Genomic DNA, 23605 nt, shown 5'->3' with positions numbered 1-23605 from the left:
GACTTAGCTGCCATTTTCTCAACACATTTGTTAAGCGTGCTCGTGTCAAAATTGACAACAACCTGTGAACTGACATACTAGCATTTCTGCCAGTAATTCATCATTGCCAACACAAAAACTGGCTTTAATAGTCATCGATCACTTTGATTTTTTAGTTTTTGGGTTTACAATTCGTTAATTAGCAGTTTTTCGAATTTTGATTTTAAATCATGCAATTGTTAGGTATTTTAATTATCGTTTTTTCGATTTTTCAGTGTCTTGATTTTAATTTTTCGATTTTTCAATTTTCCAATTTTTAACTTTTAGATTTTCCAACTTTAGACTTTTCAATGTTCCGATTTTTTAATTTTTCGTAATTTTTCGGTTTTTCAAACTGCCTAGTTTTTAATTTTTCAGTTTTTAATTTTGAAAAATTCAAAAATGAAAAAATAGAAAAATCGAGAAAGAAACATCAAAAATTGATAAATCCAAAAATTCAAAAATTCAAAAACTGAAAGATTACAAATGGAAAAATTTTAAATAGTAAACTTAGAAAAAATGTGAATCGAAAAATGATGGCACACCTGATTGTCAGTTTGAAATTTATGACACAAAGTCAGTTTCTCAACACGTTTGTTAAGCGCGCTGTTGTCAAAATTGCCAACTATGAACTGAGATACTAGCATTGCTACCAATAATTCAGAATTGACAACACAAAAATTGGCTTCAATCACTAGTTACTCGGTGTTATTTATCAACTCTTGAATTTTTAGAGATTTCAGTTTTGCCATTTTCCCAAATTTTCAATTGAACACTTTTCGATTTTTTAGTTATTGGACTTACAGTTCTTTAAATAGCAGTTTTTCAATTTTTGAGTATTTTAATTGATCATGTTTTCGATTTTTTAGTGTCTTGATTTTAATTTTTCAATTTTTCAATTTTACGATTTTTCGTTTCGCGATTTTTAATTCTTGGATTTCCAACTTTCAAATTTTCGTGATTCCAATTTTTCAGTTTTCCATTTGTTCAATTTTTTTATTTTTTCATTTTTCAGTTTGCACTTTTTCATTTTTCAGTTTGCACTTTTTCCTTTTTCAGTTTGCACTTTTTCGAATTTTAATTTTGAAAAACTGAAAATCATAAAGCTGACAAATAGGAAAATTGAAAAATCCAAAAATTGAAAAATTGAAAAATTGGAATATTGAAAAATTGATGAAGCAAAAACTGTAAATAGAAAAATTGAAAAAAAGCAAAATTAAAAAATACGGAAAACTGAAGGAACAAAAAACTAAAAAATGAAAAATTGGAAATCGAAAACGGGTAAACTCACTAAAACTCGCAAAATGGAATAGGTAAATGAAAAATCTAAAAATTCAAAAATGATAAAATCGAAAAACTGAAGGTTCCTCAAAAACTTGAAAATCGTTTTTACAGTATTTCGTTTCTTCAATTTTTCGACTTTCTAGTTTTCTATATTTTTTAATTTATTTTTTCAATTTTTCAAATTGTCAGACGAAATCTAACGTGTATCGGGTAAAATAATCCAAAATCTTGTAGTTTTCAATTTTTCAAAATTTCAAATTGAATCAATTTGTTCGTTTTGTTGAAAACTTGAAACAGTGAAAATCAAAAATTGCAGTCATAAAATCGAAAAATTGAAAAACTGAAGCATCTAAAAATTCGAAAAATTAAAATCGCAAAATTGAAAAACAAAAATCAAAAAACTGAAAAATGAAAAATCGAATTGGGAAATTAATTGAAAGAGGTCGAAATTATAACATTAAAAAATCTAAAAATTGAAAATTCGGAAAACTGAAACATCAAAAATTGAAAAATTCAAAAACTCAAAAAGTGAAAATTAAAAAATTCGAAAAACTGAAGAAACACACGACTAAAAAATGAAAAATTGAAAATCGAGAAAGGGTAAACTTAAAAAATTGGAAAAATTTAAGAATTCAAAAATGATAAAATCGAAAAACTGAAGAATCCTCGAAAACTTCAAAATCGATTTTACAATATTTCGTTTTTTGAATTTTTCGACTTCCAGTTGTCTGATTTTACAATTTCTGAATTTATATAAGTATTTTTTAATTTTTAATTTTTTCAGTTTTTGGATTTTTCGATTCGAAATGTAACGTCTATCAGGGAAAATAATCCAAAATCTAGTTCTCAAATTTTCAAAATTTCGGTTTAAATAAATTTGTTCGATTTGTGGAAAACTTGAAATTTTGAAAATCTAAAAACTGAAGCATCTAAAATTTGGAAAACTAAAAATCAAAAAACTAAAAAATGAAAAATCGATTTGGAAAATTGAACGAATACGAAATTGTCACATTGAAAAACATAAAAGTTGAAAATTCGAGAAATTGAAACATTAAAAGTTGAAAAATTCAAAAATTCAAAAACTGAAAAATCCAAACATTCAAAAATTGAAAATTGAAACTTCGAAAAATTAACGAAGCAAAAAAAAATACAAACCCAAAAATTGCAAAAAATTAAAATTCCACCTTAACAAAAAACTAAAAAATGAAAAATTGCAAATCGAAAAATGGTAAAATCGAAAAATTGCTAAATAAAAATCGAAAAATAGATATTTCATTTTTCCATTCTTATTTAGCCATTTTTCGAGAAACTAAAACATGAAAAATTCAAAAATTCAAGAATTGAAAAACTGAAAAGTTGATGAAGCAAAAAATTGTAAATCGAAAAATTGAAAAAAGGAAAATTTTAAAAATTCGAAAAACTCGAAAAACTATGAAAAATTGGAATCATAATTTTGAAAAATAGCTACCTAAAGATCGGAAAATGGAATAACTGAAAAATCGGAAAATTTTAAAAATTCAAAAATCGTAAAACCGAAAAACTGAAGAACCCTAAAAAATTTCAAAACGGATTTTACAATATTTCGTTTGTTCAATTTTTGGACTTGCAGTTGTCTGATTTTACAATTTCTGAGTTTTATATATTTTTTTATTTTTAATTTTTTCAGTTTTTGGATTTTTCGATTTTTCAAATTGTTATCAGGGAAAATAATCCAAAATCTCCTAGTTTTCAAATTTTCAAAATTTCGGTTTAAATAAATGTATTCTTTTTGTCGAAAACTTAAAAAATTGAAAATCTAAATATAGGAAAATTAAAAATCGAAAATTGAAAAATTAAAAATCAAACAATTGGAAAAATGAAAAATCGAATTGAGAAATTGAACGAGTACGAAGTTATAACACTGAAAAATCTAAAAATTGAAAATTCGAGTAGTTGAAACATCGAAAATTGAAAAATCCAAAAATTTAGAAATTGAAATCTAAAACATCGAAAAATTGATGAAGCAAAAAACTGCAAATCAAAGAATTAAAAAAAATCGAAGAACTGAAGAAATAAAAAACTAAAACATGAAAAATTGCAAATAAAAAAATAAAAATAGTTAGCTATTGTATTTTTCGATTTTTATTTAGCCAATTCAATTTCTCGAAAAAGGTAAAACGAAAAATTGCTAAATAAAAATAATCGAAAAATAGTTGGCTATTCCATTTTTCGATTTTTATTTAGCCATTTTTCGATTTTATCTTTTTCGAGAAATTGAAATTCGAAAAATTGAAAAATCCAAACATTGAAACATCGAAATGTTGAAGCAAAAAATTCAAAAACTCTAGAAACAAAACTAAAAAATGAAAATCGAAAATGAAATGACACAAAAATCGGAAGAATCTAAAAATTCAAAAATGGTAAAATCGAAAAACACTCAAAAAAACTCAACAATCCTCAAAAATTTCAAAATCGATTTTACAATATTCATTTCTTCAATTTTTCGACTTGCAGTGTGATTTTACAATTTCTGAGTGTTACATATTTTTTAATTTTTTATTTTCTCAGTTTTTGAATTTTGAAAATATTTCAATTTAAAAAAAACTGATCTTTTTTGTGAAAAATAAAAATTAAACATCCAAAAAAATAAAAAAAATCAACACTGAAAACTTGAAAAATTGAAAATCAAAAAACTGTGTATAGATGACTGGAAAACTAAAGTATCGAAAATTTGAAAAATCTAAAAACCGAAAAATTGGGAAATTAAAAATCGAAAAATGTAATTGAAACATCAAAAATTGAAAAATCCAGAAATTAAATATTTCAAGAATTGAAACGGAAAAGTTGATGATGCAAAAAATTGCAAATCGAAAGGCTGAAAAAAGAAAATAAAAAAATTCAGTTGAAAATCCGAAAAATTAAACAAACAAAAAACCAATAAATGAAAAAATTCAAATCAAAAATGAGTAAATTCGAAAAATTGCTAAATAAAAAGTGAAAGATGGAGTAACTGAAAAATCGGAAGAAACTAGAAATTTTGAAATGCTAAAATCGAAGAATTCAAGAATTTACAAAAATTCCGCAATCCATTTTTCAGTACTTCGTTTTTTCGATGTCTCGCCTTGCAGCTTTCTGTTTTTTTTTTGAGTTTGAGTGTATTTTAATTTTTCGCTTTTTCAGTTTTTGGATTTTTCGTTTTTCACTTTTTCAGATTGTGAGATTATTTCATTTTTCCCCGAAATATAACATCTGCCAAGGAAAATACTCCAATATCTCCTAAATTTCAGTTTGAATAAATTTGCCCCTTTGTTGAAAAACTAAAAAATGGAAATGAAAAATTAAACTTTGAAAACTTGAAAAATCGAAAATTTAAAAATTCCATATAATTGCAAAATTAAAACATCGAAAAACTGAAAAATCTAGAAACAAAAAAATTAAAATGTCTGTAGCGTTTCATTTTTCCCGTTAAAGTACCACTTTGGGTACCAACTGCACAGATAGTGACTTTCTCGTAAGCACCCAAAGCCGACGCCACAATTGAACTCGACTGTATACTTTAAATAGTATCCATATCACAAAGAGATGCCACCTCAATTTACCGTTCAGTACTGACTCGTACGTGGCACACCAGTGAAACGTATTAAAACGCACCATTCCTCCGCTCTCCTACAAGACGACGCCGAAAGCCGTCCCCGTAACTTAAAAAATTCATACATGGGAAAAGTTTCCGAGATCCCAGATAAGCGTGAATTACGATAAGAACTTCCTGCTCCGAGTTCCGCTAAATTAAGCGATCAAAGAACGAAGTAAACCGTCCGCTCGCAGCATAAATCACACTTTGGATCATCCATAAATAAAATTCCGCGCCAGATCCCCCGATAAGTGCAGATAGTGTAAAATTAGTAAACAACCCAGCCGCCATTAATTATTAATAAATGATAAATCACGCGATAGCCGCGCCGTTTATCCGGCACTCGCAAATCTCTTCCTTGTTAACGACCACCTCGCAATAAATCGCTCTCTTAATTACCCCATGCATAAACATGACCCACAATTAATTCCCGGCCGCTCGCACCCAACAAAACGGACTTCCTAAATCAAAACCGCTCCGTGTCACACAAATTTCGGACAATGCCCCTTTAACGACGCATTTGTCGTCCGCCTGCCCATATTTTCTCATTAACGAGATTTTCGGAGGCGTCCCACAAAGCGCGACAGGCGGACCCGTGCTTTACCGGTACTGATTCGGCTCGTTTGTTCCAGGCAAGAAGTGGCGCTCCCTCACCCCCCAGGACCGGCGACCCTTCGTCGAGGAGGCCGAGCGCCTCCGCGTGATCCACATGACCGAGCACCCCAACTACAAGTACCGGCCGCGGCGGCGGAAGCACAACAAGCAGCGCGCCACTTCCGGCGCGGGCCCCCGCGTCGGCACGTCCTTGCCCAGCCCCAGCCTGCCCAACATGTCCCCCAGGTACACGGGGTACATACCCAACGCGAGCTTGTCGCCGGGGCTGCAGCAGAACAGCTACGGGATGGACTTCCCGAGCCCGGGGGGCGGCGAGTTCCAGGAGAAGCGGTACAGCCCGGATAGTTTCAAGTACCAGTACAACTACGTGGGGTACCAGAGTTATCAGAAGAGTCCGTATTCGATGCAGACGCCGGATGCGTCGCCTGCGCACAGTCCCGAGCCCAAGAAGTCCAACAGCCCGGAGTGCGCTAAGGAGAGTCCGAGGGAGGACGCGCTGCCTACTCCCGAGCTGAGTCCCATGGAGGAGCAGTTCGAGGAGAAGAGGGTGTCGAGCATCCAGCACACGAATAGTCTGACGAATCCGGCGCAGCAGAGCTACAACACGAGGGTCCAGAACTACCGGCCGAACAGTACCTACACGAATACGCAGCCGATTACGTCGGTACCGATGGCCAACGGGCTGTACGTGATGTGCGCTAACAAGAGCTCGGTGGAGCAAGGGCACGTGGTCACTGGGACGTTCTATCCGCCGGTGGCCACATCGCAAGACCAGCAACTACTAGGTACCGGGCAGAACAACCTCAACACGATGGCGAACTCGCCCAATATACACTATTACAACCCGGGGATGCAGCAGTACTATCAGAGTACCAACACCGGGTATGAGCCGCCTGAGACTCAAAGCAAACCAGAGGCTTTCTTGCCTTACCAGAGTACTCTTAAAGGGGACGTCGGCGAGAACATGAACAACTACAAGTCGCCGGGGATGGAGGAACAGTACCAGCCGCAGTACCCCAACAGTACCATCGTCTCCTCGTACATGTCGCAGGAGGAGAGAAGCGACGTCGATAGCGACGTGGACACCCGCGAGTTCGACAAGTACCTCAAGTTCGGTGGTACCGAGTCCAATATGATCGATTCGAATCACAACTACCACAGGAACGACTTGAGTTCGAACGTGACTTACAACTTCCAAGCCCAACATACGTCTGTGATTTTGCCCAATACCAGTGTGAAGCCGGAACCTTTGCTGGGTCACTACCCAGAAGTGTACGACATCGGCCAGAATGGCGTGGTGACTAAGAACGATGATGATTTTAGTGAGATTCTGGCGGACGTGCGGAAAACGTGCTATAGTAGCTGATTTTGTGCAATCTTTGTTGTTATTCGAATTGTTGTTATGGCCAGTGCGATTGTTAGCTCCGGATGACGTCAAACAGATAATGTAACCTGAAAATTTCGGTTTTAGGTAAATTCTCCGGTACACAGAGTTGTTTGCTCTTCCATTCGGATTAGGTTGAATTTACGATTTTGTAATAAGTTTAGTGGTGTGCAAACAGGTTTTAAATACTCCGACAAGATCTTGGCATCTGGAGAGTGCCTTTTGATATTAAGCACAGAGATGTAAATCGCTATTTTTAGTGTAAATTATTGTATACATAGCGTACATAGAGAGTTATATGTTTTGTACAATATTTAAGACTGGCTATTTTTGTAACGTCGAGACAATAAATAAACAATGACAATTACCGCGAGACACGTCACTATTATTATGAAAATTTTATCTCAGTGTGTTTTACCAATATTTGTTCACTTAAATAGGATATAGTTGTAAGCTGTTTATACACCTATTTAACTGCGACAGAGATTTCTTACAAAAAAGAACCAAAGTTTGTAAATTATGTATGATAGTACTGTAGTTATCGGCTATTAAATTGTAAATAATTAGTTAACGTCATCATTGGGAAATATATCATTATTTAATTATAAAGCGCTTTCATTCAATGCCGATCCTCCTCTCGAGCAAATCTCTTCGAAAGATCACATGCGTGTTACAAGCACACGTCCAATCTCATTAAACAAGAACTCGAAGGTGATCCTATACAGACACGACTTTTTCTATTTCGTCATTTTATTTCCATATCCTGATGAAAATGACGCAACTCGAGACGTGTTGTTGTATGTTATTAATTTTTTTGCAAGAAAATCTGATAAAACTCATATATTTTCCAACGTGTCGTGGGAACAGTCCACATTTTGAATTCATTTCCTACTTGTAGTCCGCGATGTGGGTAAGTTGGCGTGTTTATATCATAAGCCAAACAAAAAACTGCCTGATGAATAAAACCACGGTCAGGATATTAAATGGCCCAGAAAGAGTTGTATCTGGCCGAAAATATGAAGCAAATAAGCTAGAAAATAATTACGAAGCAGAAACGTCGCTCTTTAGTGCGCAGAATTACAAGAGAAGTAGCTATAAAATATTTCGGTCGTAAATTCTCTGGAACTATAACAACTTCTTTAATATGAACACGTCTTTATCAGAACACGATTGCGTCAAACCATAATACGAATTTCTCAGCAATCCGAACACTGCTCAAAATTTTCACATAAGGGTGAAGAATGGATGAAGCAAAGAAAAAAATCAGGTTTAAAAAAAAATAGTCGGAGGTTATTTCGATAGAAGGTTCCTCGTCCCGGAAGTACCTGCAGCCCAACAAATCGCGCTTCTTTGAAAAATTATAAAAAATTTTTTAGTTTTTGGAATTTCCAATTCGTAGATGTTCCAATTATTAGATTTTGCGATTTTTTGATTTGCAATTTTACGATTTTTCAATTCTAAATTTTTCAGTTTTTAGATTTTTCAACTTTTCATTTCTTCAGTTTTTCGATTTGCCATTTTCGGCTTTTTATTTTCTTTATTTTTTCAAATTTTCAGTTCTTAATTAAATTGTAGATTTTCTAATTTTTCGTTTTTTCAAGCTTAGATTTTTCAGTTTCTCGAATTTTCAATTTTTGTTCTTTAATTTTTCACTTATTCAAATTTCCAGTTTGCAATTTTTCGTGGTTTTTATGTTCTTTATAATTATAATTTTTTTTTTCAATTTTTCATTTTTACAATTTATCGATTTGCAATTTTACAATTTTTTATTTTTGCGAATTTCCAACTTTTGAATTTCTCAATTTTTATTCTTTAATTTTTCATTTACTCAAATTTTCGATTTACAACTTTAGTAATTCAAATTTTTAAAACTGTACACTTTTTCAATTTTACGATTTTAAATTTTTTGAACATTTCGATATTTATTTTATCAATTTTTCGGTCTTTCAATGTTAGGTTTGAGACTTTATAGTTCTGACGATTCCATAATTTTTCAATTCCAAAATTTTTGGGTTTTCTAATTTTTCAGGTTCGATTCGTTTTACTTCTTTCCAATTTTCCGATTTATTAATTTTTTCGATTTTTAAGTTTATCGATTTTTAGTTTTCCAATGTTTCAGTTTTTCGATTTTCCGCTTTTTCGAATCTGCAGTTTTTCGTTTTTTTAATTTTTCAATTTTTCTTTTCTTGAATTTTCCGATTTCAAAAATGATTTGCAACTTTCGGATTCTTATTTTTTTCATTTTTTCAATTTTTCAGTGTTTCAATATTCTGATTTATCTATTTTTTTCAATGTGAAATTTTGCACTCTTTAATAAATTTTAGATTTGTTTCGTTGTTTCAATTTTAGATTTTTCAGTTTCTCGATTTTTCAGTTTTTCGTTTCTTCAATTTTTAATTTGCAATTTTTCTAGTTTTCATTCTAAATATGTACTAATGATTATAATTTTTTAAATTTTACACTTTTTTAATTTTATGACTTTGGAATTTTTGCATTTTTTTCATTTATTGAATTTTAAATTTTCATTTCTTCGATTTTTCAATTTTTCGATCCTTCAGTGATACAGATTTTCGACAATTTTGACAATTCTATAACTTTTCGACTTTTGGGGGTTTTCCAATTTTTCGATTCATTAATTTTTTCAATTTTTAAGTTTCTCAATTGTAATTTTTCAATGTTTCAATTTTGCGTTTCTTCAGTTCTTCGATTTTCTACTTTTTCGTTTTTTTCAATTTTCCAATTTTTGAATTTTTGAAATTTTCTATTTGCAATTTTTCGTTCGGTTTTTTATTTTCTTTATTTTTACAATTTTTCGATTTTTCAAGGTCCCAATTTTGTCATTTTTTGCTTTTCCAATTTCAATTTTTTAAATTTTTCGTTTTTTTGGTTTCTTCAATTTTAATTCTTGAGTTTTCATTTTAAAATTTTTCACTTTATTGAATTTCCGACTTCTGCATGTATTAATTTTTAGGTTTTGCAATTTTCTGATTTACATTTTCAAGAATTTTTCATATTTTATTTTTCGATTTTTAGTTTTTCATTTCTTCAGTTTTTCGATTTGCAATTTTTTTAGTTCGCATTTTAAATATTTTTCGATTTTTAAGTTTCTCAATTTTTAGTTTTTCAGTGTTTCAATTTTTCGTTTTTTTAGTTCTTCGATTTGCAACTTCTCGATTTTGCAGTTTTTCGTTTTTTCAATTTTTCATTTTTCAATTTTTGCCGATTTTTTTAGTTTTTCGATTTTTAATTTGTCGATTTTTCAGTTTTTCATTTTCCAATTTTAAAATTTTTCACATTTTCGCCTTGCAATTTTTCGTTTTGCTCTTTCATTTTCTTTATTTTTACAATTTTTCGATTTTTCAAGGTCCCAATTTTATCATTTTTTGTTTTTCCAATTTCAATTTTTTCAGTTTTTCGTTTTATCAATTTTTCGATTTGCAACTTTACAATTTTTCAATTTTTTCGCTACTTCAATTTTACGATATGTAACTCTTGGAGGTTTCATTTTTAAATTTTTCATTTTTTCGAATTTCCAACTTCTGGATGTATTAATTTTTCGATTTTTAATTTTTCATTTCTTCAGTTTTTCGATTTGCAATTTCGGCTTTATATTTTCTTAATTTTTTCAATTTTTCGGTTTTTCATGTTCTGATTTTTCATTTTTCATATTTTCAATGTGAAATTTTCTAATTTTTTAATAAATTTTTGATTTTTTGTGTTTTCGTTGTTTCAATTTCAGATTTTTCAGTTTTCATTCGTTTTGACGACTTTGGAATCCTTCCATTTTTCAATTATTGGGTTTTCAAACTTGTTCAGTTTTTCGATCTTTCAGTGTTACAAATTTTCGACTTTGCAATTTTTTGGGTTTTCCAAATTTTCGATTCGATTTGTTTTTTAGATTTTGAGTTTCTCGATTTTTAGTTTTTCAATGTTTCAATTTTTCGTTTCTTCAGTTCTTCAATTTGCAATTTTTCGTTTCTTAAGTTCTTCGATTTGCAATTTTTCAACTTTCTACTTTTTTGATTTTGCAGATTTTCGTTTTTTCGTTTTCCAATTTTTGGCGATTTTTTTAGTTTTCCTGTTTTTAACTTGTCAGTTTTTCAATTTTTCGTTTTTCTACTTTTTTGATTTTGCAGTTTCTCATTTTTCAGTTTTTGACGATTTTTTTAATTTTTCGATTTGAAACTTCACAATTTTTCATTTTTTTTGTTTCTTCAATTTTACGATATGTAACACTTGGAGTTTTAATTTTTTAGTTTTTCGAAGTTCCAACTTCTGGATGTATTAATTTTTCCCTTTTGCAATTTTTAATTTCTCATTTCTCGATCTTTAGTTTTCATTTCTTCAGTTTTCCCAATTGCAATTTTCGGCTTTTCACTTTCTTAATTTTTTAAATGTTTCGGTTTTCGATGTTTTGTTTTTACCTTTTTTTTTTCAATGTAAAATTTTTCAATTTTCTAATAAATTTTTGATTTTTTGGCGTTTCATTGTTTCAATTTTAGATTTTTCGATTTCTCGATTTATCAGTTTTTCGTTTCTTCAATTTTTAATTAGCAAATCTTTTAGTTTTTATTTTAAATATATAATTATATTTTTTAAAATTTTACAATTTTTCAATTTTACGAAATTAGAATCTTTTCATTTTTCAATTATTGGATTTTAAAACTTTTTTCATTTCTTCTATTTTTCAGTTTTTCGATCCTTGAGTGTTACAGATTTTGACTTTTGACAATTTTTGGGATTTTCCAATTTTTCGATTTTTAAGTTTTTAAGACCTACAATACCAATAATTTTTCAAGTTTTCGATTTTCAAAAAGTTGAAATTTTCAAATAAAAAAAATGAAGAAATTGAAAAACCTAACAGTATAAAATGAAAAATTTGAAAAATTAGATTTTCAAACTGGAAATCAAAAACATGAAAAATTGAAGAAACGAAAAATTAAAGATCTAAGAATCAAAAATTCAGAAACTTAAAAATTGGAAAACTTCAGAATCGAAATAATGTAATATTGTAAAATCTAAATATAGAAAATTGAAGAAATCGAAAAATCTGATAATTGAGAAATCCAAAAATTGCAAAATTGAAAAATTTAACAATTGAAAAAACGAGGATTTGAAAAATCGAAGATTAACAATTTAAAACATTATAAAAGCATAGAAATAATAAAGGAAATGAAGAAATGAAAAATTATGATGTCAAATCGAGAAAACAAAAACAAAAAATCGAGAAAACGAAAATTAAAAATCGAGGAAACGAAAAATTAAAATTGAGAAACTGAAACATGGAAAAATGAAAAATTGTAATACTGAAAAATTGCAAAACCGAAAAACTGCAAATCGAAAAACTGAAGAAACGAAAAACTGAAAAATTTCTAAGTAGAGTAACTGGAAATTTCAAAAAATCAAAGCTGAAAAAACAAAAAATTATTTATCAAACCGAAACATTGAAAACTGAAAAAAATGAAAAACTAAAGAAAATAAAAAAAAATTGTGATACCAAAAAGTTGTAAAATCGAAGAAAGAGGAAACACGAAAAATTGTGTACAACTACTAATAACAGTACTGCATTAATCAACACGATAAATTACCTCATTTACTAATTTTTTGAGTCACCCTGAGTCTTAATATTTTGCATATTTCAGGAAAGATTTATTCGGAAAAATTTTAAGACGACGTCAACAAGGAGATAAACGAATAAATTTAAATTAACAATTTACCATGATTACGTAATCTTAAAATGTTTACAAGATTTCATAGCATTCAGTTTTGCAGTTTAAAAGTTAAATGGCAAAAAACCTAAATTTTGGAGGTGACGTCATTCTTTTGAGATATTTATCCAAATTTTGGTTAGCGTTTTGCCATATTCATGATATTCCTAAAACACATATAAAATTTGGAGATTATGTGTCTAATAAAAATTCGGACACAGAGAGAGAGAGAGACGAAAACTGGAGACCTATTTTTTCGTACTGTAGGGGTCATGAAACATCGAGAAAACATAAAAGTAGCCAATCGTCCAAAGAATGGAGTAAAATACTTGCTTAAGTTACACTCAGAAAGTCAAAAAATATATAGAAGTAGCTCACATCAAATAGAAAAGTAGCCCAATTTTTGCTATTGTTAATGTTTTTTTTTTTGTGCAACTCATACTTGTAAATTATCTTCTTGGTAAATATAACCTTATAACTTATAATCGAAATTTCTAAAATTGAAAACCCTTTTCACGACTTTTAATTATAACGGAGGCAGAAACTGGAACACCCAACATCAAGAAAAAAAACGAAATTCCCTATCTAGTAAAACAGTTGGCGCAATTTCGTTTCCAATAAAAAACCCAACCTCCATGCAAATGAAGGTCCACAAATCTGATCGTCTTACCGTTATTTAGGTACATATCTCGAAATGGTGTTCACAAGTAGAGAGATGATATCTCAATATTTCCGGTTAAGGTCCAAGATGGCGCGTTTACTTTATGCATGGATTGTTTTTAGAGCGTATGCAAATTGAGCGTATGAGAAACGGTAGAATTAAGAAACTTGCTCGATTGCGTAAAAAAACATCCACAGGTGCTCGCTGATCGAATATTCATCGGGAAAATTGAAGAGGGTGCATTAGCATACCGTTGTAATTCCGAATTAATTTATTATCCGGCGTTCATCCCACAAAAATACAAATGTAAAAGTTGTCGGTAACGTCTTGTATATCAATTGTAAAAGCGGTGACATTTTGACATATGTTGATTAATATTAATATCAGGAAAGCCCATCCTGTCGATGCCGTTCCAACACCTTTCAACGAAGATAAAGAGCCACATCTTCGTTTTAATTCAGTTTCGTGGCGGCGAGTAGGGGAGAGGAGGGGCGGAGTGATTTTTTTTGTGGATAACAATGACACGGTCGGCGCTGGCTCGGCTTTTTTTCAATTGTGAAATTTTGGAAGTTGGAAGAGACTCGGTATTTTACTGGAGATATTCACGAACAATTAAACTAGATACAGTTTTTTCCTTATTTTCGCACCGAGATTTGAAATTTAATACTCTAGCAAAAAGAGATTTTGGTATTGTGGTACCCTAAGACAAAATAAAATAGATAATTTAAAAAAATTAAAGTCGGAGCTTCTAGAATGTATCATTTGCCATAATCAGTCTTATCTTAATAAATACTAGCCCCGCCCGCCCGCCCTCTCTTTTTATCGAGGGTATGTTATTCGCCAAAATCTGTATTCCCTTAACAAATACTAGTCCCACCCACCCACCCTCTATTTCCTTATAGGTTCTCTCATCTGAAAAAGTCAGTCTTATCTTAGTAAATACTAACCCTGTCTACCCGCCCTTAAGAAAATGGAGGACAGGTGAGCAGTTAAAATCCGACTAATTTTGGCAAATTAAATACCCTCTAAGAAAAGAGAGGGCGGGTGGGCGGGGCTAGTATTTACTACGATGAGACAGACTTTTTCAATTGATATATCCTATAAGAAAATAATGGGTGGGTGGGCGGGGGCTACTACTAGCTAAGATAAGACTGAGTTTGTCGAATATAAGAGAACTTGTAAAGGAAAGACTCATTTTGGCAAATGATACCTTCTAAGAAAATAGAAGGGTGTATTATTTGCCATAATCAGTTTATCTTAGTAAGTACTAGCCCCGCCCACTCGCCTGCTCTTTTTTTCGAAGGTATATTATTATTTGCCAAAATCTGTATTCCCTTAACAAGTACTAGCCCCGCCCACCCACCCTTTATTTTCTTATAGGTTCTCTCATTTGAAAAAGTCAGTCTTATCTTAGTAAATACTAGTCCTGCCTACACGCGCTCAAGAAAATGGAGGACAGGTGAGCAGCTAAAATCCGACTAATTTTGGCAAATTAAATACCCTCTAAGAAAAGAGAGGGCGGGTGGGCGGGGCTAGTATTTACTAAGATGAGACTGACTTTTTCAAATGATATATCCTATAAGAAAACAATGGGCGGGTGGGCGGGGCTACTACTTGCTAAGATAAGACTGAGTTTGGCGAATATAAGAGAACTTGTAAAGGCAAGACTCATTTTCGCAAATGATGCCTTCTAAGAAAATAGAAGGGTGTATCATTTGCCACAATCACTTTTGTCTTAATAAGTACTAGCCCCGCCCACCCGCCCTCTCTTTTTTTCGGGGATATATTATTCGCCAAAATCAGTATTCTCTTAACAAGTACTAACCCCGCCCACCCACACTCTATTTTCTTATAGGTTCTCTCATCTGAAAAAGTCAGTCTTATCTTAATAAATACTAGCCCTGTCTACCCGCCCTTAAGAAAATGGAGGACAGGTGAGTAGCTAAGATACGACTAATTTTGGCAAATGAAATACCCTCTAAGAAAAGAGAGGGCGGGTGGGCGGGGCTAGTATTTACTAAGATGAGACTGACTTTTTCAAATGATATATCCTATAAGAAAACAATGGGCGGGTGGGCGGGGCTACTACTTGCTAAGATAAGACTGAGTTTGGCGAATATAAGAGAACTTGTAAAGGCAAGACTCATTTTCGCAAATGATGCATTCTAAGAAAATAGAAGGGTGTATCATTTGCCACAATCAGTTTTGTCTTAATAAGTACTAGCCCCGCCCACCCGCCCTCTCTTTTTTTCGGGGATATATTATTCGCCAAAATCAGTATTCTCTTAACAAGTACTAACCCCGCCCACCCACACTCTATTTTCTTATAGGTTCTCTCATCTGAAAAAGTCAATCTTATCTTAATAAATACTAGCCCTGTCTACCCGCCCTTAAGAAAATGGAGGACAGGTGAGGAGCTAAAATCCGACTAATTTTGACAAATTAAATACCTTCTAAGAAAGGAGAGGGCGGGTGGGCGGGGCTAGTATTTACTAAGTAGAGACTGACTTTCTCAAATGATATATCCTATAAGAAAACAATGGGCGGGTGGGCGGGGCTACTACTTGCTAAGATAAGACTGAGTTTGACGAATATAAGAGAACTTGTAAAGGCAAGACTCATTGTCGCAAATGATGCCTTCTAAGAAAATAGAAGAGTGTATCATTTGCCACAATCAGTTTTATCTTAATAAGTACTAGCCCCGCCCACCCACCCTCTCTTTTTTCCAGGGCATGTTATTCGCCAAAATCAGTATTTCGTTAACAAATACAAGCCCCGCCCACCCACCCTCTATTTTCTTATAGGTTCTATCATTTGAAAAAGTCAGTCTTATCGTAGTAAATACTAGCTTTGCCTACCCGCCCTCAAGAAAATAAAGGACAGGTGAGCAGCTAAGATTTGACTAATTTTAGCAAATGAAATACCCTCTAAGAAAATTGAGGGCTGGTGGGCGGGGTTAGTACTTGCTACGATGAGACTGACTTTTTCAAATAATATACCCTACAATAAAATAATGGGCGGTTGGGTGGGGCTAGTACTTGCTAATAAGACTGAGTTTGACGAATATAAGAGAACTTACTAAGATAAGAGTAATTTTGAAAAATGATGGCTACTAGGAAAATAGAAGGGTCATTTGCTAAAATCACTCTTATCTTCGTAAGTACTAGCCCCGCCCACCCGCCCTCTCTTTTTTTCGAGGGTATGTTATTCGCCAAAATCAGTATTCCATTAACACGTACTAGCCCCGCCCACCCACCCTCTCTTTTTTTTAGGTTCTATCATTTGAAAAAGTCAGTCTTATCTTAATAAATACTAGCCCTGTCTACCCGCCCTTAAGAAAATGGAGGACAGGTGAGGAGCTAAAATCCGACTAATTTTGGCAATTTAAATACCTTCTAAGAAAGGAGAGGGCGGGTGGGCGGGGCTAGTATTTACTAAGTAGAGACTGACTTTCTCAAATGATATATCCTATAAGAAAACAATGGGCGGGTGGGCGGGGCTACTACTTGCTAAGATAAGACTGAGTTTGACGAATATAAGAGAACTTGTAAAGGCAAGACTCATTGTCGCAAATGATGCCTTCTAAGAAAATAGAAGGGTGTATCATTTGCCACAATAAGTTTTATCTTAATAAGTACTAGCCCCGCCCACCCGCCCTCTCTTTTTTTCGGGGATATATTATTCGCCAAAATCAGTATTCTCTTAACAAGTACTAACCCCGCCCACCCACCCTCTATTTTCTTATAGGTTCTCTCATCTGAAAAAGTCAGTCTTATCTTAATAAATACTAGCCCTGTCTACCCGCCCTTAAGAAAATGGAGGACAGGTTAGCAGCTAAAATCCGACTAATTTTGGCAAATTAAATACCCTCTAAGAAAAGAGAGGGCGGGTGGGCGGGGCTAGTATTTACTAAGATGAGACTGACTTTCTCAAATGATATATCCTATAAGAACACAATGGGCGGGTGGGCGGGGCTACTACTTGCTAAGATAAAACTGAATTTGGCGAATATAAGAGAACTGGTAAAGACAAGACTCATTTTGGCAAATGATACCTTCTAAAAAAATAGAAGGGTGTATCATTTGCCATAATCAGTTTTATCTAGTAAGTACTAGCCCCGCCCACCCGCCCTCTCTTTTTTTCGAGGGTATATTATTCGCCAAAATCAGTATTTCGTTAACAAATACAAGCCCCGCCCACCCACCCTCTATTTTCTTATAGGTTCTATCATTTGAAAAAGTCAGTCTTATCGTAGTAAATACTAGCTTTGCCTACCCGCCCTCAAGAAAATAAAGGACAGGTGAGCAGCTAAGATTTGACTAATTTTAGCAAATGAAATACCCTCTAAGAAAATTGAGGGCGGGTGGGCGGGGTTAGTACTTACTACGATGAGACTGACTTTTTCAAATAATGTACCCTACAATAAAATAATGGGCGGTTGGGTGGGGCTAGTACTTGCTAATAAGACTGAGTTTGACGAATATAAGAGAACTTACTAAGATAAGAGTAATTTTGAAAAATGATGGCTACTAGGAAAATAGAAGGGTCATTTGCTAAAATCACTCTTATCTTCGTAAGTACTAGCCACGCCCACCCGCCCTCTCTTTTTTTCGAGGGTATGTTATTCGCCAAAATCAGTATTCCATTAACATGTACTAGCCCCGCCCACCCACCCTCTCTTTTTTTTAGGTTCTATCATTTGAAAAAGTCAGTCTTATCTTAGTGAATACTAGCCCTGCCTACCCGCCCTCAAGAAAATGGAGGACAGGTGAACAGCTAAGATATGATTAATTTTGACAAATAAAGTACTCTCTAAGAAAACAGAGGGCGGCTGGGCGGGGCTAGTATTTACTAAGATGACTTTTTCAAATAATATACCCTAGGAGAAAATAATGGGCGGGTGGGTGGGGCTACTACTTGGTAAGATAAGACAGAGTTTTGCGAATATAAGAGAACTTGTAAAGGCAAGACTCATTTTGGCAAATAATACCTTCTAAAAATATCAGGGTGTATTATTTGCCATTATCAGTTTTATTCGAGGTTTTATCTTAGTAAGTACTAGCCCCGCCCACCCACCCTCTCTTTTTTTCGAGGGTATATTATTCGCCAAAATCAGTATTACCTTAACAAGTACTAGCTCATGTTATGCCAACGCTCTGATATTTTTCGAAAAATCTATATACAGGGTGTATCACTCAACGAGCGTTCCTCAATATCATTAAAAATAGAAAAAAAATAGGGCTTAAAATTGTTCTATTCTTGGAGTAGCATACAATAAAATAATTTTCAAGTGCACAACTTTTTTTGAAATAGAACACCTTGTATATATTGTTGTATATTTTCATTGGCCTTTTACCAGGTTTGAAAACCAGAATTTGTCTTTGAAATTCCGATGCGACGGTGCCACGTTGTTTCACTCTTTTTTTTTGAAAATTTTTAGTAATACAAGGATTCACAAAAAAATGAATTTTTAAAATCAGTGCTACAGGATTTTGTGGATAGATATACGGAGTGTTTATAAAAAATTCTACTACATTACAATTTTCATATATCGATTTTTCAGTTTTTTCAAATAGATTGTTATATTTTTTCTGTTAAGTAATGTAGATTGTTGCATTTGAAAAAACTGAAAAACCAATATTTGAAAATATGTTATGAACACTCTGTATACCTATACAAAAATTTAATTTAATTTAATTGATACCACAATATGCGCGTACCTCTTTTATTTCTATGAGTTTGAAAATATATAAAAATATGAAGGTATATTATTTTTTTCCGTAATTTAAATCGTTAGACCAACCATAAAAATTATTTATACAAATTTTATTTTTTCTCAATCTATTATTTAACCACAAATAAAAGACCAATGCACACCTTAGATTTCAAGCACGGTTTGATAAAAATTGAGACGACGCTCTGATATTTTTCCAAAAATCTATATACAGGGTGAATCCTTAATATCATTAAAACTAGAAAAAAATAGAGCTTAAAGTTCTATTCTTGTGGTAGCATACAATAAAATAATTTTAAAGCACACAACTTGTTTTTCTTCTAATAGAACATATTTTGTTGCATATTTTCATTGGCCTCTTACCAGGTTTGAAACCAGAGTTTGTCTTTGAAATCCCGATGCGACGTTGCCACGTTGTTCCACTTTTGTTTTTTGAAAATTTTTATTAATGGGAGGGTTCACAAAAAAATCAGTACAGAGTGTTTATAAAAAATTCTGTTACATTACAACTTTCAAATATCGATTTTTCAGTTTGACTCTGTTTTGATTATCTTTTTTCTGATTGATTAATACATCTTACTCTCTTGTTTTACTCTTTTTTTGTTAAGCACTTTAGTTAATATAGTCTTCCATTAAATATCGATATTAGAAAATTAGAAAATTTTAGATTTTTTTATAAACACTCTATATATTAAAATTTAATTTAATTGCTAGCGCAACGAAGCTCGTACATGGAGACAGAGCCATAAAATATTACAAGGATTTAAAAAAATTATCGTATTCCTATTTTTTGTAAACCCTTGATTGCTAAAAAATTTTAAATAATTGGAATAATTTGGCAACGTCGCATTTGAAATTAAAATATGGACTTTGCGACGAACCAATCAGCGTATGAAAATATATGTATATGTATATAACTCTGAAGGTTTGTTTCTGAAATTCCGATATGACGTTGCCACGTTATTCCTTTTTTTTTGGAAAATTTGTAGCAATGCAAGGATTCACAAAAAAATTCCAGTAGGTTTATATCCAAAATAAATGTTACAGTATTTTGTGGAGAGATAAACAAAAATACGGGTTTTGTTGTGGTATAATTTAAAGTCAGTCCTTATATACAGAGTGTTCTAATAAATTACAAATACCAAATATCGATTGGTCTGTTTTTCAAATAGAACACCCTGTATTTTATTAATACATCTTACGCATTGGAAATTAAAAAATGGACAGATAGACGGAAACGAGGGACCTACTTTTTATATTCTAGGAGCTATAAAACGTCAAGAAAACACGAAAATGCCCGCTCGCCAGTTGGACTCTTTACAAAAAGCATCAAAACGACACGTAAAAGTTCATTTGACGATAAATAATTTTTTGCATTTTTAAACTGAAACAGAAGAAATACTAAAAAGAAACTCATTGATTTAAAAATGAAAAACTACGGTTTTTCTGTGCAAATTACTAAAGTTTGGATTATTAACGACACAAACAAGCTCTCACTATATGCTAGTAAAAATGTTTAATTTCTCATTTATATAACTTGTTGAGTCTTAATCGTTACGCTTCTCGCTCATAGTGATTAAATCACTAATTGCTGGAAATGATACAAACGTGTTGACTGTTAGTTTTGCGGTGCTTCACGGCTTTATTTTGCTCGTAGGATTTCTGTACTCGAATTCGGACTCGGGAAATTCCTACTTACCAAAAAAATTTTCAAGATTATTTCAGGTCCATTTCCACTAAAAATATCGTTTAAATGTAGATAACCGCGATTAGTACAATTTTAATCACTTCGTTATAATTTTTACTTAATCAAAAATCTTTCTGACTGACAGTGGCCACTCTATATGCCGCCACAGGGTCGAGTACTGTTCAAAGAATAGTTTTTTATCATTATTATAAGACCATTTTAAAGCTAATGAGTTTTAGTTAATTGTCCTATCGGAGATCGATTTGAATTGCATTGTTAAAGGACCACATAAAGACGTTGTGGCTTGCGAATATACGTATTGTTCGTTCAGTTTATTAGAGTCGACAGATAATGAAGTTTTTCGTTTATAACGTGCCCAATTTCCAATGAGCTGCATGGGAGTTTTCAATCAAATTATTTTCGAAGGATTTTGAAATGAATGTAATTAAAATGTAGGCAAGTAATATCATAATTGTTATTTGTGACAGAATCAAACTTCTTTTCGGACAATTGGTAGTAGAGATCGAGTTTCGTTATCGATCGTCTTTTTATGAGTCTGGGGGCATTTTCCGAAAACCTTCGCCCAGCCCAGCTCGTCCCACCTCATCTATTAATGAATCTTACAATATAATTCCGAATGTCACCGCGTCCCAACAAATTACAGATGCAGCATGATTATGTAGAAACTGAGTGGAAGTTCACAATAATAAATTATCCTTTGGCCGGCGGTCTCCTCAAATATCTCTAAAGCCGATCGCCGACTTCGAAATTTACTAAAGTCTATTCCTACAGCAGCAGTCTCGGACCGGACTGCACAAGCTCGCCGCATAAAAATCCAAATCCACATACGACTGTTGTTTTTTATTTGCATGAACTTGTCATTTCTCCGCCGACAGTTTTCGGCGCTGAGTATCCATTAGTTTTCGGTAGAGCGCTCAAGCGAGCTAATGTTTAAAACATCCAATGTTCAAGTGTTGATGCATGATATCGACATGTGTTTTAAATTCACGCTTGCGTTTGGGAACCGTGGGCTCGGTGGCTGATCCGGCGTCGAAGTCTCCCCGGGGTTGCCGGTCGAGCTCTAACCCAGATTAACGTAACTGTTCATTAAAATTGCAAAAGTTCCACTTCCGCTGGGATATTTACAAAAACTGACACGAGTGGATTTTTTACGGTTAATTAAGAGCTGAGGAAGAAGGCAATTGTTGGGTCGTGGGATCGAGTGTGCCGATTTGCGGGCGTAGGGGAGCTCGGCCGAGTTGGACTCAAGAACCGAAACAAACTGTAGAAACATTTTTTTACTATTAAATAAACGGGAAATGACTTTTAAAAATCACTTCTGAATCGAAAATAACACCCAAATCTTTAATTTCACTAACTGGAACCAATGCAGACTTGCCCAGATGACAATTAAAGTTAGCTTTCAATGAGATTTCTGATGGTCCATTCGAATAAAATGTTCATATCATATCGCAACTCCAACGCATCAATTAAGGTTGCAATAATTTTAAACAATTTCAAGTCATCAGCAAACAGCAAAGATTTTGAAAAACGAAAGCGGAAAATTAAATTATTAATAAACACTACGAACAAAATAGGTCACAATGCGACCCTTGAGGGACTCCAGATGATACAGAATAAGAAGACGACGATTCTTACTTGTTGTGATCTATTTATATTCAAATTCTGTGGTTCACTTTGTCGATGCAGCGTCTACTTGTAATTTTTGAATAAAGACTTCATTAAGGTAGCAGGAAGATTCTGATAGAGTTTGAGGAAATCTAATAGAATCGGAAAAAATCCAAGAGAATCTGAAGGAACGTGAAAGGATTTGGGAGAGTCTGAGACAATTTAGAATAAACTAAGAAAATAGAGAAAAATCTAGAAGAATCTGCATAAATCTGAGAGAACTAAGAAGAATCTAGAGTCTGAAAGAATCTGAATAAAATCTGAAGGAATTTGCGAGAATTAAAAGAATCTGAGATAATCTGTGGGAACCTGACAGAATGTGAGATAATCTGAAAGACAGAAACGTGGATAATCAGAAGAATTTGGAAAAATTTGAAAGGATCTAGAAGGATCTGAAACGATCTAAAAATATCTGAAAAATTCTGAGGGGACCTAAGAATATCAGCAAAAATGGAAGGGAATCTGAAAGAATTTAAGGAAATCTGGGAAAATCTAAGAGAATCTGATAGAATCCGAGAGATTCGGAAAGAATCCCAAAGAGCTTAAGGATCGAAAAAAACTTGAGGATATCAGAGGGAATCTGAGACAATCTGAGATAAATCTGAGGAAATTTGAAAGAATTTGAGGGAATTTGAAAAAATCTGAAACAATCCGAAGGAATTTTAGGGGAATCTGAGAGATTTTAAGATAACCTGGGAAAATTGGAAAGAATCTGAAGAAATCTGAGAGAGTCAGAAAGAATCTAGAAGAATCTAGAAAAATCCATCAGAATCCAGAAGAACCTAGAAGAATCTAAGAGGATCTAGAAGAATCTAGACGGATCTAGCAGGATCTTGAAAAATCTAGGAGAATATAGAAGAATCTAGAATAATGTGGAAGAGTCTGCAGGTGTCGATGTCGGAAACGATCTGAAGTGATTTGGAAAAAAATCGAGAAAAAGCTGGAACAATATGAGGGAATCTGGGAGAATCAGAGATTCTGAGAGTACCTGGGAGAATCTACATGAATCTGAGAGAACTTAGTAGAATTTAGAATGAACGGAAAGAATCTAAAAGTGTCTAAAGGAATCTGAAAAATCTGAAGTAATCTGAAAATTCTGAAAGAATCTGAAAAATCTAAAGAAATCTGAGATTTAAAAGAATCTGGGAGAATTTGTGAGATTCTGAGAGAATTTGAGAGAGTCTAAAAGACAGAATCGTAAAGAATCGGAAGAAT

The 23605-nt window shown here is 32.9% G+C and overlaps 1 protein-coding gene across 2 annotated transcripts in view; it reads left to right on the top strand.

The window, feature by feature from the left end:
* Positions 1 to 7520, top strand: part of LOC135126072 (putative transcription factor SOX-15) — a 94847-nt gene extending 87327 nt beyond the window's left edge. For both annotated transcript variants that reach the window (XM_064051863.1, XM_064051864.1), the window contains exon 3: positions 5545 to 7520. In XM_064051863.1, coding sequence (XP_063907933.1) covers positions 5545 to 6893 — 1349 coding nt within the window. In that variant the 3' untranslated portion in view covers positions 6894 to 7520. The remainder of the gene's footprint in view (positions 1 to 5544) is intronic.
* The last annotated feature ends 16085 nt before the right edge of the window (positions 7521 to 23605 follow it).

Source organism: Zophobas morio, unplaced genomic scaffold (genome assembly GCF_036711695.1).
Source record: "Zophobas morio isolate AGI-343-1 ecotype UQ-CSIRO unplaced genomic scaffold, CSIRO_AGI_Zmor_V1 ptg000010l, whole genome shotgun sequence".
Classification (NCBI taxonomy): domain Eukaryota; kingdom Metazoa; phylum Arthropoda; class Insecta; order Coleoptera; family Tenebrionidae; genus Zophobas; species Zophobas morio.
Note: the sequence above shows the minus strand (reverse complement) of the source record. Positions and strands in the feature narration are given on the sequence as shown.